General features: G+C 41.7%; 1 protein-coding gene across 1 annotated transcript; it reads left to right on the top strand.

Moving 5' to 3' along the window:
• The first annotated feature begins 15,403 nt into the window (after positions 1-15,403).
• On the top strand, positions 15,404-15,946 carry LOC126458637 (molybdenum cofactor biosynthesis protein 1-like). Its single transcript, XM_050095805.1, has one exon. It carries the CDS (start codon positions 15,512-15,514, stop codon positions 15,944-15,946), a length of 435 nt encoding a protein of 144 aa, XP_049951762.1. The 5' UTR covers positions 15,404-15,511.
• Positions 15,947-18,484: the final 2,538 nt, after the last annotated feature.

The following is an 18,484-nucleotide window of genomic DNA, read 5'->3' on the forward strand; positions in this document are numbered from 1 at the left end:
GAACTGGGTTTCCATCTGAGCTCTTGATATTCATACAAGTGGTTCTCTTCTCTCCAAAGGTCTCTTTAATTTTCCTGTAGGCGGTATCTATCTTACCCCTAGTGAGATAGGCCTCTACATCCTTACATTTGTCCTCAAGCCATCCCTGCTTAGCCATTTTGCACTTCCTGTCGATCTCATTTTTGAGACGTTTGTATTCCTTTTTGCCTGTTTCACTTACTGCATTTTTATATTTTCTCCTTTCATCAATTAAATTCAATATTTCTTCTGTTACCCAAGGATTTCTACTAGCCCTCGTCTTTTTACCTACTTGATCCTCTGCTACCTTCACTACTTCATCCCTCAAAGCTACCCATTCTTCTTCTACTGTATTTATTTCCCCCATTCCTGTCAATTGCTCCCTTATGCTCTCCCTGAATCTCTGTACAACCTCTGGTTCTTTCAGTTTATCCAGGTCCCATCTCCTTAAATTCCCACCTTTTTGCAGTTTCTTCAGTTTTAATCTACAGGTCATAACCAATAGATTGTGGTCAGAGTCCACATCTGCCCCTGGGAATGTCTTACAATTTAAAACCTGGTTCCTAAATCTCTGTCTTACCATTATATAATCTATCTGATACCTTTTAGTATCTCCAGGGTTCTTCCATGTATACAACCTTCTTTCATGATTCTTAAACCAAGTGTTAGTTATGATTAAGTTATGCTCTGTGCAAAATTCTACCAGGCGGCTTCCTCTTTCATTTCTGTCCCCCAATCCATATTCACCTACTATGTTTCCTTCTCTCCCTTTTCCTACACTCGAATTCCAGTCACCCATGACTATTAAATTTTCGTCTCCCTTCACAAGCTGAATAATTTCTTTTATTTCATCATACATTCCTTCAATTTCTTCGTCATCTGCAGAGCTAGTTGGCATATAAACTTGTACTACTGTAGTAGGTGTGGGCTTCGTATCTATCTTGGCCACAATAATGCGTTCACTATGCTGTTTGTAGTAGCTTACCCGCATTCCTATTTTCCTATTCATTATTAAACCTACTCCTGCATTACCCCTATTTGATTTTGTGTTTATAACCCTGTAGTCACCTGACCAGAAGTCTTGTTCCTCCTGCCACCGAACTTCACTAATTCCCACTATATCTAACTTCAACCTATCCATTTCCCTTTTTAAATTTTCTAACCTACCTGCCCGATTAAGGGATCTGACATTCCACGCTCCGATCCGTAGAATGCCAGTTTTCTTTCTCCTGATAACGACATCCTCTTGAGTAGTCCCCGCCCGGAGATCCGAATGGGGGACTATTTTACCTCCAGAATATTTTACCCAAGAGGACGCCATCATCATGTAATCATACAGTAAAGCTGCATGCCCTCGGGAAAAATTACGGCTGTAGTTTCCCCTTGCTTTCAGCCGTATTCTTTCAGCCAGGTACATCTACAGATGGTAATATATATTCCCAAAAGCTTTGTAAAATCACTAAGTGGTTGGCAAGTATGCTTCCCGAGATTCACAAAAGACATAATTGTGTAATACCGTATTTACTCAAATCTAAGTTGCACTTTTTTCCGGTTTTTGTAATCCAAAACACCGCCTGCAGCTTAGAATCAAGTGCAAAGTAAGCGGAAGTTCTGAAAAATGTTGGTAGGTGCCGCCGCAACTAACTTCTGCCGTCGAATATATGTAGCACTACACAGGCATGCTTTGTGCTTTGCAGGCACAAAGATAAATACTGGCACCAAAACCTCTGCGTCAGTAAACAAATTAAAAAAAATGGTGGATGGTGCGATGGGGGGGGGGGGGGGGGGGGTGGAAGACGAGCTTTTTTCTCTGCCCCGAGTATCGACCACTGCATTTTCATACTTTATCCAACAAAGTAAATACAAATTCCATATTCTTCATCCCTGAATGTTGCAGCCTTTCAATGTACTATGAAAATCCGACTAGAAGACTGTTTGGGATGTTTGTCAATATGGCCAAGTCTACGTTCTGAATTTTTGTCCTACCTGTGACAAGAGATGGTCGTTAATAGCAACTTTTATTAATTGTGAATCACATGCAGTATTCTCTTCACCATAAGAATAATACAAATTTAAACATTTTGCCATGTATTCCTACGTGTTTCCTACTATCTCATTTAAATCCTGTCTTCCTAATAAACTACGAAACTAGAGTGAGACAATAGCAAACGCGGAAGAATACATATATCATGTCATGTTGATATTTGTATTATTCCTATGCTGAATAGTGATACAGTCAGAAATGAAGCACGGCAACTGACTAGATTTTTAACCCTAAGATGGCTCTAATTTCTGTGCAGAATGTAATGCACTAAAGAGGCGTCTGCAAAAATTTTCCAATGGAGAAACTTTTTCGCTAAACTTTCGTTTGGAACATCTATAATATGCAGTCTATTATATGGTTCTTGTTGATCATTATCAAAGAAAGCGGCAGTGTAACTAACAACAAATAGCAGTCTCTTGCCATTGTTTCGCTGATGAGACGATTCCTCTCTCTCTTTTTTTTTTAATTGTAAGCGGCGGTAGCGTGCGCAAAAGCAAGCCATCCCGCGAGCGGCGACAGGCCGTAAACACGCATAATCAGAATGCGACAAACAATGCATGGCACAGTACTATAATGCATTTTGAGCTTAGAGTGATGGAAACACCTATAACAAAGAGAACGGCACTTATCAGATCAAAGAAAAATAAGCAATCAATTCAAACCAGACGAAGCACGTGAAAAATGCTCTCTAGTATAAATATGGATGGAGAACCTGATGCATAGCAATGACTACGTGGTAAAGCTTAACTGCTAAGTTTACCACACGCACCAAACTACTGTAGCTGTATCATCATTCATTCAACCTAAATTGTCTCATATTACAATGGACCAACTTTGTTTCGGTTTGGAGATGTGGTCTAAAACGTTTCTCCCCCTTGAATTTCGAGTCACAAATTTCAAGTGCTGCTTATATTCGGGAAAATTTTTTTTCCTTGATTTCGAGTCTCATTTTTCAGCTGTGGCTTAGATTCGAGTGCGGCTTAGATTTGGGTAAATACAGTAAGTGTACTTCCCAAACCATTTTGAGAAACTATTTTGATGGAAAGCATATTTTCCAAGAGCCATTAAAACACTGTTATTTGGTGGGCTGTATACTTCTCACAGCCCTAAAAGCTATATTTCATAATAAAAAGAATGTAAACTGGTGCAGCGGACTATCACTGGATACCAGGAGCATGCAGAAGTGGTTCAATGTATTCCCATAAATGCAGTGAAGAAACACAGCTACTGCTAAGTATATCTCTCATGACCAGTAAAAGCCTTAAGTGACTCTTTGCAGCAGGTCGACAGACTGTACGGCCCTCGTGAGTCACACTGTCCCATTAACGAATGGAGACACAGTGCACTCTGCTAAGGTAAATGAGAGTGCAGGTTCGCTTTCACCTACATTACACAGTCAGTTGTACTTAGTGATTTCTGGTAGACAAAAGAATATTGAGAAAGGAGAAATGAAGGAAGATAAGTGTTTAATGTCCCATAAACATTGAGGTCTTTAGTGTCTGAGCACAAACTCTGATTGTTTCAAGGATGGGAAGGCTATTTATTGTGCCCTTTCAGAGAAACCATCTCGGCATTTGCCTGTACTGATTTAGAGAAAGCTCAGGAAACCCAAGTATGGGTGGACTAGATGGAGCTGTAGAGAGCAAAAACTGTAGAGGAAAACAGAGATGGGAATACATCCAGCAGATAATTGAGGCTGTAGGTTGAAAGGGCTACTCTGAGATGAACAGGTTGCCACAGGAGAGTAATGCATGGACTTTAACTGTTAGTCGCCCTGAATGTGAGTCCAGTGAGCTCACCACTGTGCCACCTCGCTCAATATATTGTGAGAGAAGTTCCTGATTTAACCATTTCACAGGATGTGGGAAGTGTACTTACCATCAACTGTATTTCTTTACTGTATTCCTGAGAACACATCATACGAGCTCTGTATGCACCTGGCACCTGATGTTAGTTTGCTGCACCAGCTGAACTTTCTGTCTGTTATGAAATGTAGCTTTTAATTGTCATTAAATGTCACTTGTTCCTTTCAGAAGCAGTTGCAAATATATGTGCCACCAAATGATGTTGTTTTGAAGGAAACTGGGAAGTATGCTTACTACCAAAGTAATTTTTCCATGATACAAGGGGAATATACTTACCACAAAATTAATTTCTTTTTTGGACTGCAGAAAAGATACTTACCACCAACTGACCATACTTACCACTAATTTAGTTGTTTTACTATGCTCTTGGGAAAATGTTATACCTCCTCTGGATGTGGTTGACCTTTTGTGATAATATGCTAAACTACTGGTGTCTGTTTGTCATGACATCAGTGCTGTTGTCACTTGTTACAACAGAACACATTGTTTCATTCTGCAATATATGCTATTGTGACTTGTCTCAGCTCGTTTCTTTAAGTAGTGTTAAATGAAGTTTCTAGGATTGTAAAATAGATAGTCAAATAAAAACAGAAAATTCCTTTTTTTCACATGTAGTAGTAACTCATAACAGCTTACTAAAGACAGTGGCAAGTATACTTACTACTATAGTTTTCTGCTCCTAAATCACAAAAATAAAATAATCAAAAATTAAATGTAGTTGAAACTTCTAAAATGATACCAAAACAATTAACTTTACAGGGCTGCTACAAAAAATGTGCCTAAAAATGGGTTAAAAACAAAGTATGCAAGCTTGGGGGCAGTGTGAAACTTTTTTAAGCACTGTATTTGAAAAATATTATTCATTTTGTTCCACTTCTAGAATGTTAGGTTTTGTGGATTTTTGCCTGTACATTAATGGGTGTGGATGCGTTCAGTGGAGGCAAGTGTGTCGTGAATGATTTTTCTCAGTAAATATGTCCTACTGACGTTGCAGTATATCTCCAATGTTCTGGATGCATCAAATGAAGTTTAAAAGACAGCTAACTGCTGCTGCTGGTATGCCTCTTCATGTAAATGTCAGAGTTACTATTATTATTCAATACAGAAAGGAAGATTACCAGCTTAGCAATTTGCTGAAAATGAGTTCATTAAAGATAATATTACAATTAACATCCTGTTAACGACAAATTAATTAGAGATGGGAAGCAGCCCCAGATTGGAGAAGGAAATTGGACGGATAGCTGACTCCATAAAAATTAATACATTTCATACTGTGCTCGAGCACAGGCAATAAAAAACAGAGAGCAAACATGATGTGTGTACTTGCTGCCTCATGGTCTCCTGCGAAACTGAGGTGCTTGAGTAAGCTACATCATACTGCTTCGTTGTGTGCTTGTTGTCAAGCCAGTTTATGAAGTACACATCCCTCTTCATTTTTATATAACTTTGTTTTGAATGCACTGTACAAGAATATTGAATACCTAGAAAATTATCGAGTTCAGCCATTCATTCACATGTAATATTCCAACAGCTCCATCACCGATGAGAGCCTTCAGGGGTGTAAAACGAGTAAGTGAGAAGTGCCACTGAACTACTAACAACAATTTTCATCTACTACTAATCTGCTCACATTAATCATTATTCAAGGGTATCAGTTCTACATCATTTTATTTTTATAAATATACAGAGAAGCAACTACTTAAAAAAAGCCAATGCTCTGCTACTTAAACTGCTCTGCCACTATTTTGATTTAATACTTCATGCTAAATGGGCATTTAATTTTACACAGGACACTGTCATCTAAACTTATTCTGATAAATTCATATACTTCCTTCCTGTGCAATGCCCTTTATGCTGTCAATGCCACGTTGGGACTGGTACAGTAGTTTCTGTTCCGTGGAGAACTAACACATAGGCTATTATTATGATGGAATCACCACTTCAAAAGGCATTCCTGTCTGCTCCTAGAGAATATGTTGCATGGCTAAATATGGTTTTCTGTTAGAAAGTGTTTGTGCGTTGTGTATTTGAGGTGGGACAGGTAGGTAAATTCACATATCCGGGTAAATTATTGGTGGACTGGCTAATAAAACAGTTAATTTTGAATATTTGGGGATTTCCAGATTGCTCCTAATGTCGGCTGGCCGATGTTAAAAGGGTGTTGCACCTGAATATAAAACAGTTTTCTTAACCGTAAGCTTCAATGCATATTCTCTATGGAACTTATTTATATTGTGAATGTTATGGTTGCAAACTTTGCAATTAATGCTAAATTCTCTCTTGTCCATTTGAGCAGCTCAGAGGTCAGCATATCTTGCTGCTATGTGGAGGACCCAGGTCCAATTCGTGGTAATGCCTTTTTTTTTAAAGGGTGAAGCTACTCCACACCCACACTGACATGGTGACCATCACCAAAGTTCTACCATCACCTCCATTTGCTTCGTTACAATTGAGAAGTGCACAGGATGTGGGGTCATGATGTTGTTCGCAGGATTACCGACTAATACAGGCACTTTGAGGCGATAGAAGTGGTCGAGAAGTGAGCAGAAGGTAGCAGTTTTAAGGGCAGCGGGAGAAAAGTGCCGAGGCAAGCACCAAAGGAAAAGAACTTCTGCAATAGTCTGGACAGATAGTAAGAGCAGTAACAGTTTCTTTCTGTCTGCAAGGGTGAGGTTGTTGTTCGTTTTGGGTATTGTGCGATGCTCGATACCATTGTCGAAGCTTAAAACACTCTTTACGAGTGTCAGTCCTATTGAGGAGGGGTACTCCTGGGCTGTGCACCTGAGTGTCTCCTGGGCCACCTGCAGCATCTGTACTTGTAACATGCCAAGGTCGTTATACGAGTGGTCAATTGGCCATAAAGTGGTTTGGTTGGATATGTTTATGTTTAGTGTGCAATACTGCTTTCCTGTATTGCCAGTTGGTCAGCTAGATATTTGCAGCTCGCAATGCCATTTAGTTTTGCTGTAATGCAGGGATTCATCAGTGTTTATTTTGTCTGTGAGCTTGTGCTGTCCACAGGTGATTAATTGTCCCTAGATAGAAGTGTTTTTCAGCAGTTGTGTTTTCACCCGTGGTTGTGGTCGTAGTTTCCCAGGTTAAGAATGAAGTAATTGTCAGAGTGTCTCAAGTTCCTTTACAGTTGTGTGGTGAGTTTTTTGAATATCTGTGTGTGAGTCTCAAGGCAGTATTCTCTGTGAAGGTCGACAGTGTGTGTGGACTGTGGTGCACTTCGTTCTGTATCACCTGTAGGCGGCACAGGCGGTCAGAGCCACGTAACCCCAGACTGCAGCTGCATGTATCATCATGGATCTAATCAGTAGCTTGTACACGGACCTCGATACCCTCCTATTCAGTGTGCTTTACCTGTTGAGCTTAGAGTAACACTGTTTGAGCCTTGCATTTGCTCAGTTGGCCTGTCACTGAAGTATTTGACTTTCACACTGAAACGTACTGGGCGTGTGTGTAGTGTTATTTGTCTGCAGTCTTAATGTGGGGTCCTGCCCACTCATCTTGTATAGGGTGCCTAAAGGATGCTGCATTCTCAAAATGCTATACAACAATTCAAGCAAACAACATTAATAGTTTTTATTACAAATAAGAAGCTAGACAATGCTTAACCTGGAATTTACAATGGTGTCGCAAGCAATAGGCGACATGCAGTATAAATGCGAGTCCTTTGCTATATACAATATTCGTGCAAGTTTGACACACAGTTTGTTGATCACTAATAACTGTTATTGTAGCATTCAGCGCTAGGCCTGTCCGTATACTGTCCTAATCCTGTCCAAATACTGAGTGGCTGAGGCTGGCAGGAGTGGCACTTATATTCTCTTTGTCTAGGGGCCTGCTCCCGTCGTGGTGTGGTCCTTGCCAGTGGGCTATTGGCTGACGGTGTGTTCACTGCCTTCTTAGCTCTTGCGATCTTAATTTTCATTCCAGAGCTTGTGGGTATGCCAGAACACTTAATGTTTGTGCAGTTGTTATGGTTTGTCAGTGAACAGAACTGCTTCACACTTGTCATCATTTGCTTTAACACACTGTCATTCCAGCTAGGCAGTTTTGTTTGCAGTTGCGAATTATGCCTGATGGTTTCCAGTCTTGCACTAGGATGGTAGTGTCATCTGCGTAGATGGTTGCCATTGTGTTTTGTTCAGTTGGGAAGTCATTGACGTAGAGATTAAACAAGAGGGGCCCTTGGATGCTGCCTTGGGGTACTCCCACTTGTATACTGTGTTGTGTTGACTGTTTGCCCTGAACGTCAGTGTTGAAGCTTCTGTGGGTGAGATATGAGTGTGTAAGATGCATGAACTCGTCGGAGAGACTAGCAGTGCAGAGTTTGCGAATGAGACGATTGTGCCGTAGATGACTAAAGACCAAAAACAGCACTCCTGTAGCTTTGTTGGTGTTGGGGGTGTGTGTAATATGTTCCACTACACCGAGGAGTTGTTGTGTTGTGGAGTGGTGATTGCTGAATCCAAATTGCTCCAGTCTCAGCGAGTCATTGGTGTTGCAGTGCATAGTAAGATGTTTGAGAATCATCTTCTCAACAATCTTATTCAGGGAGCTCAGCAGGCTGATGGCTCCGTAATTTTGTGGTAGGGAGTGGTATTTCCCTGGCTTCCTGAACATCAGGACATGGAAGTGTTGATGTTGTAGAATGGTATTCATCATATGTGTGAGATGCTCTATAGCTTTATTCGTGAACTCCTGGGTGACACGGTTTTGAAAGTGATTGGGACCAGGAGCTTTTCTAGCTGTTTTGTGCTTAATAACCTGTGTAATTTCATGTGTAGCAGTATGTATTGTTACATTGCACTTGGGCTGGGTTACAAGCCATGTAACCTCCTGGTTCATTTCAAGTGGCAGTGCTGGATTGGAAGGAGCCAGATTCAGTGTGAATGATGTTGCTATTGTTCTGGTCATCAGCTCATGCTTCTCCTCCATGGAGTATGCTGGTCTGTAAGACGGTGGTAAGGGCTTTGACAGCTTCAACAAGTTTCCTGCTTTGTGTAATTTTGGGAATTTGTGGGATATGACTTTTCAAGCATTTCCTTGAACAATGTCCAATTCACATGCTTGTAGCTCAGTATCCTGTGAGATTCATCATACTGCTGTGTTTCTTCCAAGTAAAGTATTACAGGTGTTTGGTGAGGCCAACTCATGTATAATTTCAATGTTGATTGTGACTATAATGCCTATCACATCTAATGTCTATCACATTTAGTCTCTGTTCCCTGTTTTAAGAGTCACCTCAGCTGGCACTAGTGTAATGTAGTTTGGGCGCAGTGCATGTTCGCATAGTTTTTTTGCTATTGGTGTTTGATCTTTGTTAGTTCCAAGCAGAGTGTTTAGCATTAAGATCACCAGTGGCTATTAGTCACTATGCTATGTTGAGTATTGTGCTGATATCGCTTGTTATGATATTACCAGATCAATTGTATATCGATATCAATGTAGTGTTCACTCAGTTGACTTGACCCTAACAGCTGTGACTTCTAGTCTTTCAGGTTCAGAGATCTTAATATTTGTGTATTCTTTGTCTCAATATATGATGATTGCTGTTCCACCCACAGTTGTGCCTTCAGGTGGTCAATACAGTAGATGTAATATCTTGGGAAGAGTAGTTGATTGTGTGACTGGAGCTCAGCTTCGTTCATGAGAGCAATCCAGATTCCCTTCTCCTCCATAAATGCAGCTAGCTCTGCCCTTTTGTTGCCAATCCCATCTGCATTCCAGAATAGCATCTGGGTCAAAGTACTGTTGTTTGTGTTTTGTGGTGTATTATCTATGGAAGTGTGTGGGCAGTGTGTTGATAGCAGTTTGTATAGCAGCCATGCACTGGCTGTGTGTAGCCGTCATGAGTTTGTGCATGTGTTACGATGAAGAGCCTCAAGAGGATCTTAAGCCACATGAGTGGGGAATAGTGTCTCCACTATGCCTCTGATTGTGGTGAGAATGTTTGTTATGTCAGCCAAAGTGTTGGCGGTGGTGTTGGTGGCTGGTGGTCCTTATGTTGGTGTACTGGATGGGCTGGCTTGTGTGTTATTCAAGGATCACCTGTGTTATTGCTGTGGTGAGGGGGGCAAGAGTGTGAGCTACAGTTACATTGTTCCTTTGAATGTGTTCCTATGTTTGTCTGGTCTGTTGTTGGTGTATTTGTTGTGGTGTGATAGTGTCCCCTCTTTTGTTTTTTGGGTACCTCCGTTTCATTTCGTGTGTTTGTGGTTGCCCTAGTTTGGGTGTGTCTTCTGTGATTTCGCGAGTGTCACAATCTGGCCTAGACAGAGTTGACTTGGTGTTGTCTGGGACCGGCAGTGTTGTCATCAGTACAGGGGCAGTTTCTAGCACTGCAGGTGTGGGTTGTGGTTCTGTTGTTGTGGGAGTGTGCCATGAGTTTGTGGAGCTCTGTGCATCCTCAGTTCATCCACTTCCACTGACAATGCCAGTAAAAGAGATTCCACACCTTACTGGTTGGGGTGTGGGGAGTGTCTTGGTGCTGTTCTGGTTACCACTTGTCTGTCTTTGGCACTTTTGCACCTTAGAGCTTCTTTGTATGCTGCACACCATCTGTAGTTTTCACATGGACCCCTCCACATTTGGTACAATTGATAGTTGTACCAAGTTTAAAGTGTCGTGCTACACGGTTACCAGTGCATTTGCGGCACTGTGTGCCAGATCACGTCGGGTGCCGCACGGCCAAACTGCTGGCAGTGGTGGCACTGTTGGGGGACACACGGAGGTGTGTATATTTCTACTACGACCATGTGAAGCAGGAGCATCTGCGTCAGAAAGTTGCAGGAGTAAGCTGTGTCATCCAACTCCACTAAATAGTTTGGCTGCAATCTGTGTGTCACGAATCCAAGAATTCATCTCATGCTCTCACAGTCCCAGCTGAGAGCTGTGATTATACCATGAAGAATGTCATTGAGGGTTATGGTGTCAACTCCTTTCATGATGTACATTCGAGTTTTCCCCCCTTGGGTGCTATATTTATGATACTCAATTCCCCCAGCTTTGACGAATTTCAGGAGATTTGTGCAATCTGTTTTGTTGCATACATACAGTGATACATGGTCCCTTGTGAGTTTTGTGTTTGGTATATGGTGGGGAGTGACATTCTACAAATGTCTTGTTTAGCTTGCCGAGGCAAGTGTAATTGTGTATTATGACCAGTGGGAAGCCAGTCGGTGTAGTGTTCTGCGTAGCGGCTGGGGTAGTGTTGTGTAGTTGAGGTGCTGCAGAATTGTTTGTATGGTCCCTCATATTACCGATGCTCAGAACTGGTGTTGGTAAAAGCACGCTGCATTTGCCTTGTGAGTCAGTAGGCTCAGTTGTTCGTGTATGTTGCTGCTGATTGCATTTTGGACCTACCAGCTTCCAAGGTCCATCTTTGTTCCACGGAGCTCTCACTTCCAGCTCGAGGACTACTGCGGTGATATTGAGGGCCTCTCTAGTATATTCACTGGTGGTGTGACTGGTGTTGGTGTTGCTGTTGCTGTTGCGTTGCTTCCACCCGTCAGTTGGACAATGAGCTCATGCTGTCTCCGAACCATTGCTTCTTGATTTGTGGCAGCAAAGTCCAGATTTAGCTGGTTCATCACTTACTGATAGGTGGCAAAGCAAAACAGAAACATTGAAGGGAACAGATGGCACTCCTGCCTCTTGTGCTGCAGTCTTGCTACGGGTCGTCGGGTGGGATCTGCTCGGTGGATCTGCCGTCTCCCAGACATAAGGATACTTTTAAGCATTGAATGTGGATATGAGACAATTTTACTTTTTCGTCTGAAAAGACAATTTTGCTTTTTTAGTGTACATACAGAAGAGGGGAGTCCTTATGACTCACTTGTGCAAGATGCAATGCTCAGTGCAAGAGAGCACGGGTGGAAGACAGCAGCCTGTACTGGACAGTGTTGTCCAATGTGAACGTGCCCCGGACACTGAAATACCCTATTAAAGAATGGGAGAGTCACACTGGGGAAGTTCCAACCACAGTTGCAGTAACTTTGAGCCAGAACTCTTGGCCACCTAGCACTGTCAAGTGTGTAGCAGCGTGTGCTTGTTAGTGACACTCCAAAGAGTGTCCTATGGTATCTACGCCAGTTTTAGTGTATGTGTAACACAAATATCCTCTCGCAGCTACAGCAGGTACAGGGGGAAGGCAGCTGCTCAGCTGCGACTCACCCATAGTACTGCCCGTGGTTTTCCTTGGTGGGAGGACTGGAACGAGGTGCACCAAGCCTTGTGATGCCCATTGAGGAACTGTTGGACTGAGGCGTAGTGACTCTGAGGTCAAGAAAGCTGGCAGTGACCAGAACAGGGTGTGCTGACTCACCCCCCCCCCCTTCCCCCTCTCACAATACTGCTTTCAGTGATGCCATTGCAGAGGATTACACTGTGGTTGGTCATCTGGTTTTGATGTGGCCCAGAACATGAAGCTTTCCTTTGCTTTTTTTTGCTAAATTTACTCTTACTTCTGGACACAAACACCTATACAGAGCAAATGTGTTGGCATCCAGGGTTTGGTTATTTGCGGGGTGGGGGGAGGGGGGGGGGGGGGGAGTGATGGTTTGTTATTGTTTCCACCCCCCTCGCCCAGCTTCCCTCAAAAATGCAACTCGCTAGCAACCTCACTGTTAGTATACGACAGACATCTACAATTTTAATAACAATAATAAACACACAAAAATATATTAAATTATTCAATATAGTAGCAACAATACAAATAGGTGGATCAAAGAAGGAAGAAAACATAGAACAAACAAAAGAACTTCAGAAAGCGTACAAACTGACATGGACACACAATAATAAAAGAAACATTTCAGTACAAGGCAAACACATGCGCTACAATACAGTTATAGTATCAGAAGCACTCTTCGCATCAGAAATGACCACAATCTGAGGACCAGGCACCACAAAGCAGAAAGAATACAATGCAAAATCCTCAGAAAATTTTTTGGAGCAGTGCACAGAGATGGTATATGGATGAAGAGATCAACCAGAGAATTATAAGAACACAGAGGCAGACTCAGTCACAATCAGAAAACAGCGACTAACATTCTGTGGACACATACACACAATGAACAGCGACAGATTCACAAAGGGATTTAGGATGTAGTAAATGCCTTAATCAAAAAAACTAGTTGGTTTCAAGAAATAGAAGAAGGCTAAAACGAGCAGGAATCAGAATGGAAATGATGAATGGAAGAGACAAATTCAGAAACAAAATTATGAACATAAAACTTGAAGTAAAGGGAAGGAAGAAAACAGAGAAAATATGTACATATCAAAGGAAACAAGAACACAGTCAAAGATTGAAAAGATTTTGGGAAGAGAAACGGGAGGAGGAAAGAAGGAAAAAGCTGAACAATCACGTAACAACCAAGTTGAACTCTGTCAAACTGTGTGCTCACCATCGTTCTTTCAATAAACATTATGACTGAACAGAGGTCTGCAAACACATGTGAATGAGGGGAATACTGTTTCTATCAGTGATTTCCAACTGTGTTCGGGAAGTCATTCTTTCTGTTGTTGTTGTATCGGATCTGTTGTTGACAGCTGGTATGTTCAACCCAGTGGTGTGCAGCTTTACCCGGCTGGAATGTTGTCAATCAGACCAAAAGCATGTGCTTGTGGGCAGACCCTAGCACGAGCAACTGAAAAGTGTCCTTTATTACATGTAGCTTGTCATTGCTGGAAGAACTTGGCATTTTTGACACACTTCTGTTTCCACGCTACCTCCTTCTCCAAAAGTTATGTGTGCATTTGGAAATTGGTGAAGTAAGAAATATAAAGACATTGTGTCATTCTGCCACATCTGTCTGTAGTGTGCATTTTGTGGTGCGTGTACGATACAAGGCATTTAGGTATGGTGAGATTACTTAGCCATTAGTGTTCACAATGGCTGGCATAAAGGAAACATGACAAGTATTACATTAGAAAGCAACAGCGATAGCTTTCCGATCGCATAAATTCTACTAGGCAGAGTCAGAAGCAGACACAGTGGCCTGTGCAAGATACGAGGGTTGGAAGTGGCTGAAATGTGAGTCGTGGGATAGCGAGAAAGAGAGAGAGAGAGAGAACACACAGACAGCACCATAAAGCATTCCCCATCTCTTTCTGCACAGAATGCACCACACTGCTTCCTTCTTAAGGGCACCCCAGTATAATATGTTGTTTGGGAAGTGGGAGGTAGTTATCATCATTGCTATGACCTCCCCTTGTATCCACTCCTGCAAGATTGTGAAATCTACAGCCACTGAGCAGATTTATGTGAGATGTTCCTATCAACTTTGTGTAATATTCATATTGCACACTTCTGCAGACGAAACAGATTTTCGACCTTAGCTTAGGAAAGAAAAGAATCATCACAGATCATTAAGGTTCAAAGAACTTGTCTTGAACACTGTAAGGGATCCGTGATCCCACAAACATAGATGCTAGTATCTGACGCCCAGGTCGATAGTGGACAGGAGTCGATTGTCGAGCGCTGTAGTAGGCAGTGAGACTAGTGCTGAGTGCGCAGTAGTATGGTAGAGTGTCGAGTGAGAAGTAGAGCGGGAAAGACGGGCAAGAATGGTGGTCTAGTGAGTTGTAAACGGTAAAATTCACTGGAGTATGACGAGTGAGCACGTCGCCCTGATCCTTGTGGTGTTGACTCTCACTAATGCCGATTCGCGAGTGATATGAAACAGAAAGTGACAAGTGCCAAATTACGTGTTTCGTGTCAACCGCGTCAGCCAGCAACAACCATGGATTGCAGTGAGGATTGTTATGAATGTTAACCATCAGCATTGCCTGTGACAAAGTACTGAAAATCAGCAATCAATAAAAAGAGATAACCGCAATTAGACGTGTAAGGCAAAGGTAGCAACTGCCTCAGAATTTGTGTGTTAGTATGAAATATATATCAGTTGTACATCACAACCTTTGTGATACTTAATAATAGACAAACTTTCAATCATTAGCTATTCCGTCTCAGAACAGCCGCATTCGGTTGAAATACTCCCGAAACCACAGCAGAACAAAGCAGAACAACCAATAGCCTTTCATCCAGTAAGCACAAGGTCATATATCATAATAATTAACTGTTTGGTGGCTTCGGTAAATTACCCAAAATCCAGTAAAGGAATTAATCGGGGGTGTTTCAACACGAATGCTTAAAAATTCTTTTGTAGTTAACCTATTTTCAGATTATGAAGTGTTCTTTGTTACAGCTTGTATTTTTGTTCCAGGTGGCACTGAACTTGATGGCTGTAGTGATGTCGTGAAGGCACAAAGTCGGAAGTTGTTAAACCTTCAGAAACAAGATTTTCAAAAGTACTTCTTCTCAGAAACCAATATTTCGCCCCTGTTTGTGTCGGATACACAGATGTTTCAGTTGTTGTCACATAATTTGAGTGTAGTGACTGAAGCTAGAAAACAGTTTCTTTTGCTTCCCTGTACCCCAAGCATTATGTGCAATGCAGGACTCCTAACAAGACAAACACACAGAGCACAGCCCTCTGTCTTCTCTTGCCGTTTCTGCAGTTTGGGAGCACAGTCCGGAAGTCTGACTCATGTTGACCGGACCGGCAGGGCGAAAATGGTCGACGTGGGTTCGAAGCTGGTGGCAGAACGGACTGCTATAGCACGAGCAAAGGTTTTTGTGGGACCCAAACTGATGAAACTCGTACGAGAAAATGGCCTGAAGAAAGGTGACGTACTTAGCGTTGCTTGCCTGGCGGGAATTGTGGGGGCCAAGCAGACGTCCAGCCTTATCCCTCTGTGTCATAACATATCTTTATCCTCTGTGGCTGTGGACATTGAACTGGACTCTGCTCTCAACTGTGTGATTATAACTGGCATGGCAAAGTGTAGAGGGCAGACGGGCGTGGAGATGGAAGCTCTCACTGCTGTATCGGTGTCTGCCTTAACAGTGTACGATATGTGCAAAGCTGTGAGTCATGACATTGTGATATCTGAAATAAGGCTTCTGGCCAAAAGTGGGGGAACTAGAGGAGACTTCCACCGGACATGAGCATCTGTGTGGGTCAGTGAAATAAGTTAAGTATACCTGGTGTGATGTAGGCAAATTTCAAAGTCTGTTCATAGTTATCATAAATTATATACACATCGAATTGGACTGAATATAAGTTGCACCTTTAATTTCGAAAAAGAGAGAAACTTAATTAAAAATAATTTGTCAAGTTGCCCATTTACAAAAGCTTTTCAAAATGTGATTTACCCTTAACCACTTATTTTGTAGTACACTGTAGATAAATTACGCACAAAAACAAACCTTTCAGTTGCAGTTATCATGTAAGACACTCTTAACTTCACTAACATTCATTGTTTTGTCACTGTCAGTATTTTTGTCACTCTCCTCCCAAAGTACAGTGCCGTCGCTACAATCCCGGGCATTGCATGTGCAGCATTTCTTTTTAAAAAGCACATCTGTTAGATGAATAACTGTGAGTTTGAAATTTGCAACGTAACTGTACCGAATTCCAAAATTTTCTCTCAATGTTGTGCTTCATTGGTGAAGAATAAATTATATTCTTTAGTTAGGGAAAAACTGTGCCTGTCCCATTGTCTAAAATAGTGAAACTGTGACAGTGGTAATACAGAGGGGTCCAGAAAAATGTAGACTCTCTTTGATAGTCAATATTGATGGAACAAAATGGCATAGTGTCAAAATTCTTGCATGGGAGGAAGATCATTTTGTGTGTTCAAAGTGACACCTGTTAGCAGCCAAGCAACATCAATGTTGCTGAATTGTTGACTGAAGTACAGCTGTCAGTGTTGCCAGTGTGGTAGCTGCACAGGATGTCTTGATGGTCTCTCATATCTCATTCAGTGTAGCTGGGTTCTGTTGGTAAACTTTGTTTGTCGAGGTCCCCCATTGGTAGAAGTCGAGAATTTTAAGGTCCCGTGACCTTGGTGGGCACTTGACAGCTCCTCTTCGACTTATCCGTCGTCCAGGTAGATTTTCATCTAAGTAGAATCTGATATCTCTGTGGTGGTGAGGCGGAGTACAGTCTTGTAGGTAAAAATCTTTTGTTTCCAAACACCTCTTGGATGGCTAATAAAATCAATGTTTGCAGCATATGATACACCTCACCAGTTATGTACCTTCAAAGAAGAATGGGTCAGAGAAACAATACTATGACGGACCACACCACACATTAACACCAAGTGAAGTAACATGTTTGTCCATGTGAACATGAGGATTTTCAGCAGCCCAATACACGCAGCTATGACAGTTTACATTACCATTCAGGTTGAATTGTGCCTCATTAGGCCAGATAACCTTCCCTGCAAACCATTCATCTTCGTGAAGCATGCCTTCAGACCACTCGTAGTGCTCCATCCTTCGATTCGGGTTGTCCTCATTCATAGTGTGAAACAATCTTAGAATGTACACTTTCCACTTTGCAGTCTTGTATGTATAATAATGTCAAAACGTTTGTGACACAACACACTAGGAGAAGCTCAAGTTTCAGAGACACGTTGATTGCGTTCTTGGTGATGCTATCTACATGTTCATCCACACTCTGCAAACCACTATGAAGAGTATGACAGAGGGTACATCTCACTGTACCAGATATTAAAGCTTGTTCATGTTTCAAGACCATTTAAATCTTTCTATGCATGCTGTAATTAATCTAATATTGTCCTCACGGTCCCTATGGGAGCAATAGTTACAAGGTTGTAACATATTCCTAGAGTCGTCTTTTGGTAAGCATACTTTCTTAGGATAGTGTACATCTTATCTTGAAGCGTCTGCCAATTCAGTTATTTCAGCATCTCTGTGACACTCTCCCTTGGGTCAAACAAACCTGTGACCATTTGATCTGCCCTTCTCTGCATGCGTTCAAATCACCCATTAATCCATTTTGATACGAGTCCCACACATTTGAGCAATATTCTAGGATGGATCATACAAACGATTTGTAGAATGACTGCATTTCTATGGTATTCTACCAAAAAAGAATCTAACTCTTTCGCCAGCCTTACCCCTGAGTGGGCCTATATGACTGTCCCATTTCATATCCCTACAAAGTGCTCCACCCAGGTAATTGTATGAATAGACTTAATCCAAGCAAGACACCCTGATACTGTAGTCATACCACACTGCGTTTTCTTCATTTTGCAAAATGCACGATTTTACATGTCCAAACATTTAAAAGAAAGTTTGAAATTATCAAGATCTGACGAATGTTTGTACAATTTCTTTCAGACTGTACTTTATTCTAGATAAATGCACTATCTGTGAAAAGAGTGCTTTACTATTAATATTGTCTGCAAAGTCATTAATGTACATGAACATGAACAGCAATGGTCACAACATACCTCTCTATGACACATCTGAGGTTACTTCTACATCAGATGATGACTCCCCACCCAAGATAACATGTAAGTCATTCCTACCAAAATATCCTCAATTCCAGTGACAAATTTCACTCGATACCCCTCACGGTAGCAATTTTGATAATAAGCATCAATCTGGCACTAAGTCAAAAGCTGTTCAGAAATCGAGAAATACTGCCTGCACCTGTCGAGTCAGGAAGACGAA

The sequence above is a fragment of the Schistocerca serialis genome, chromosome 2 (assembly GCF_023864345.2).
Source record: "Schistocerca serialis cubense isolate TAMUIC-IGC-003099 chromosome 2, iqSchSeri2.2, whole genome shotgun sequence".
NCBI classification, from domain to species: Eukaryota; Metazoa; Arthropoda; class Insecta; order Orthoptera; family Acrididae; genus Schistocerca; species Schistocerca serialis.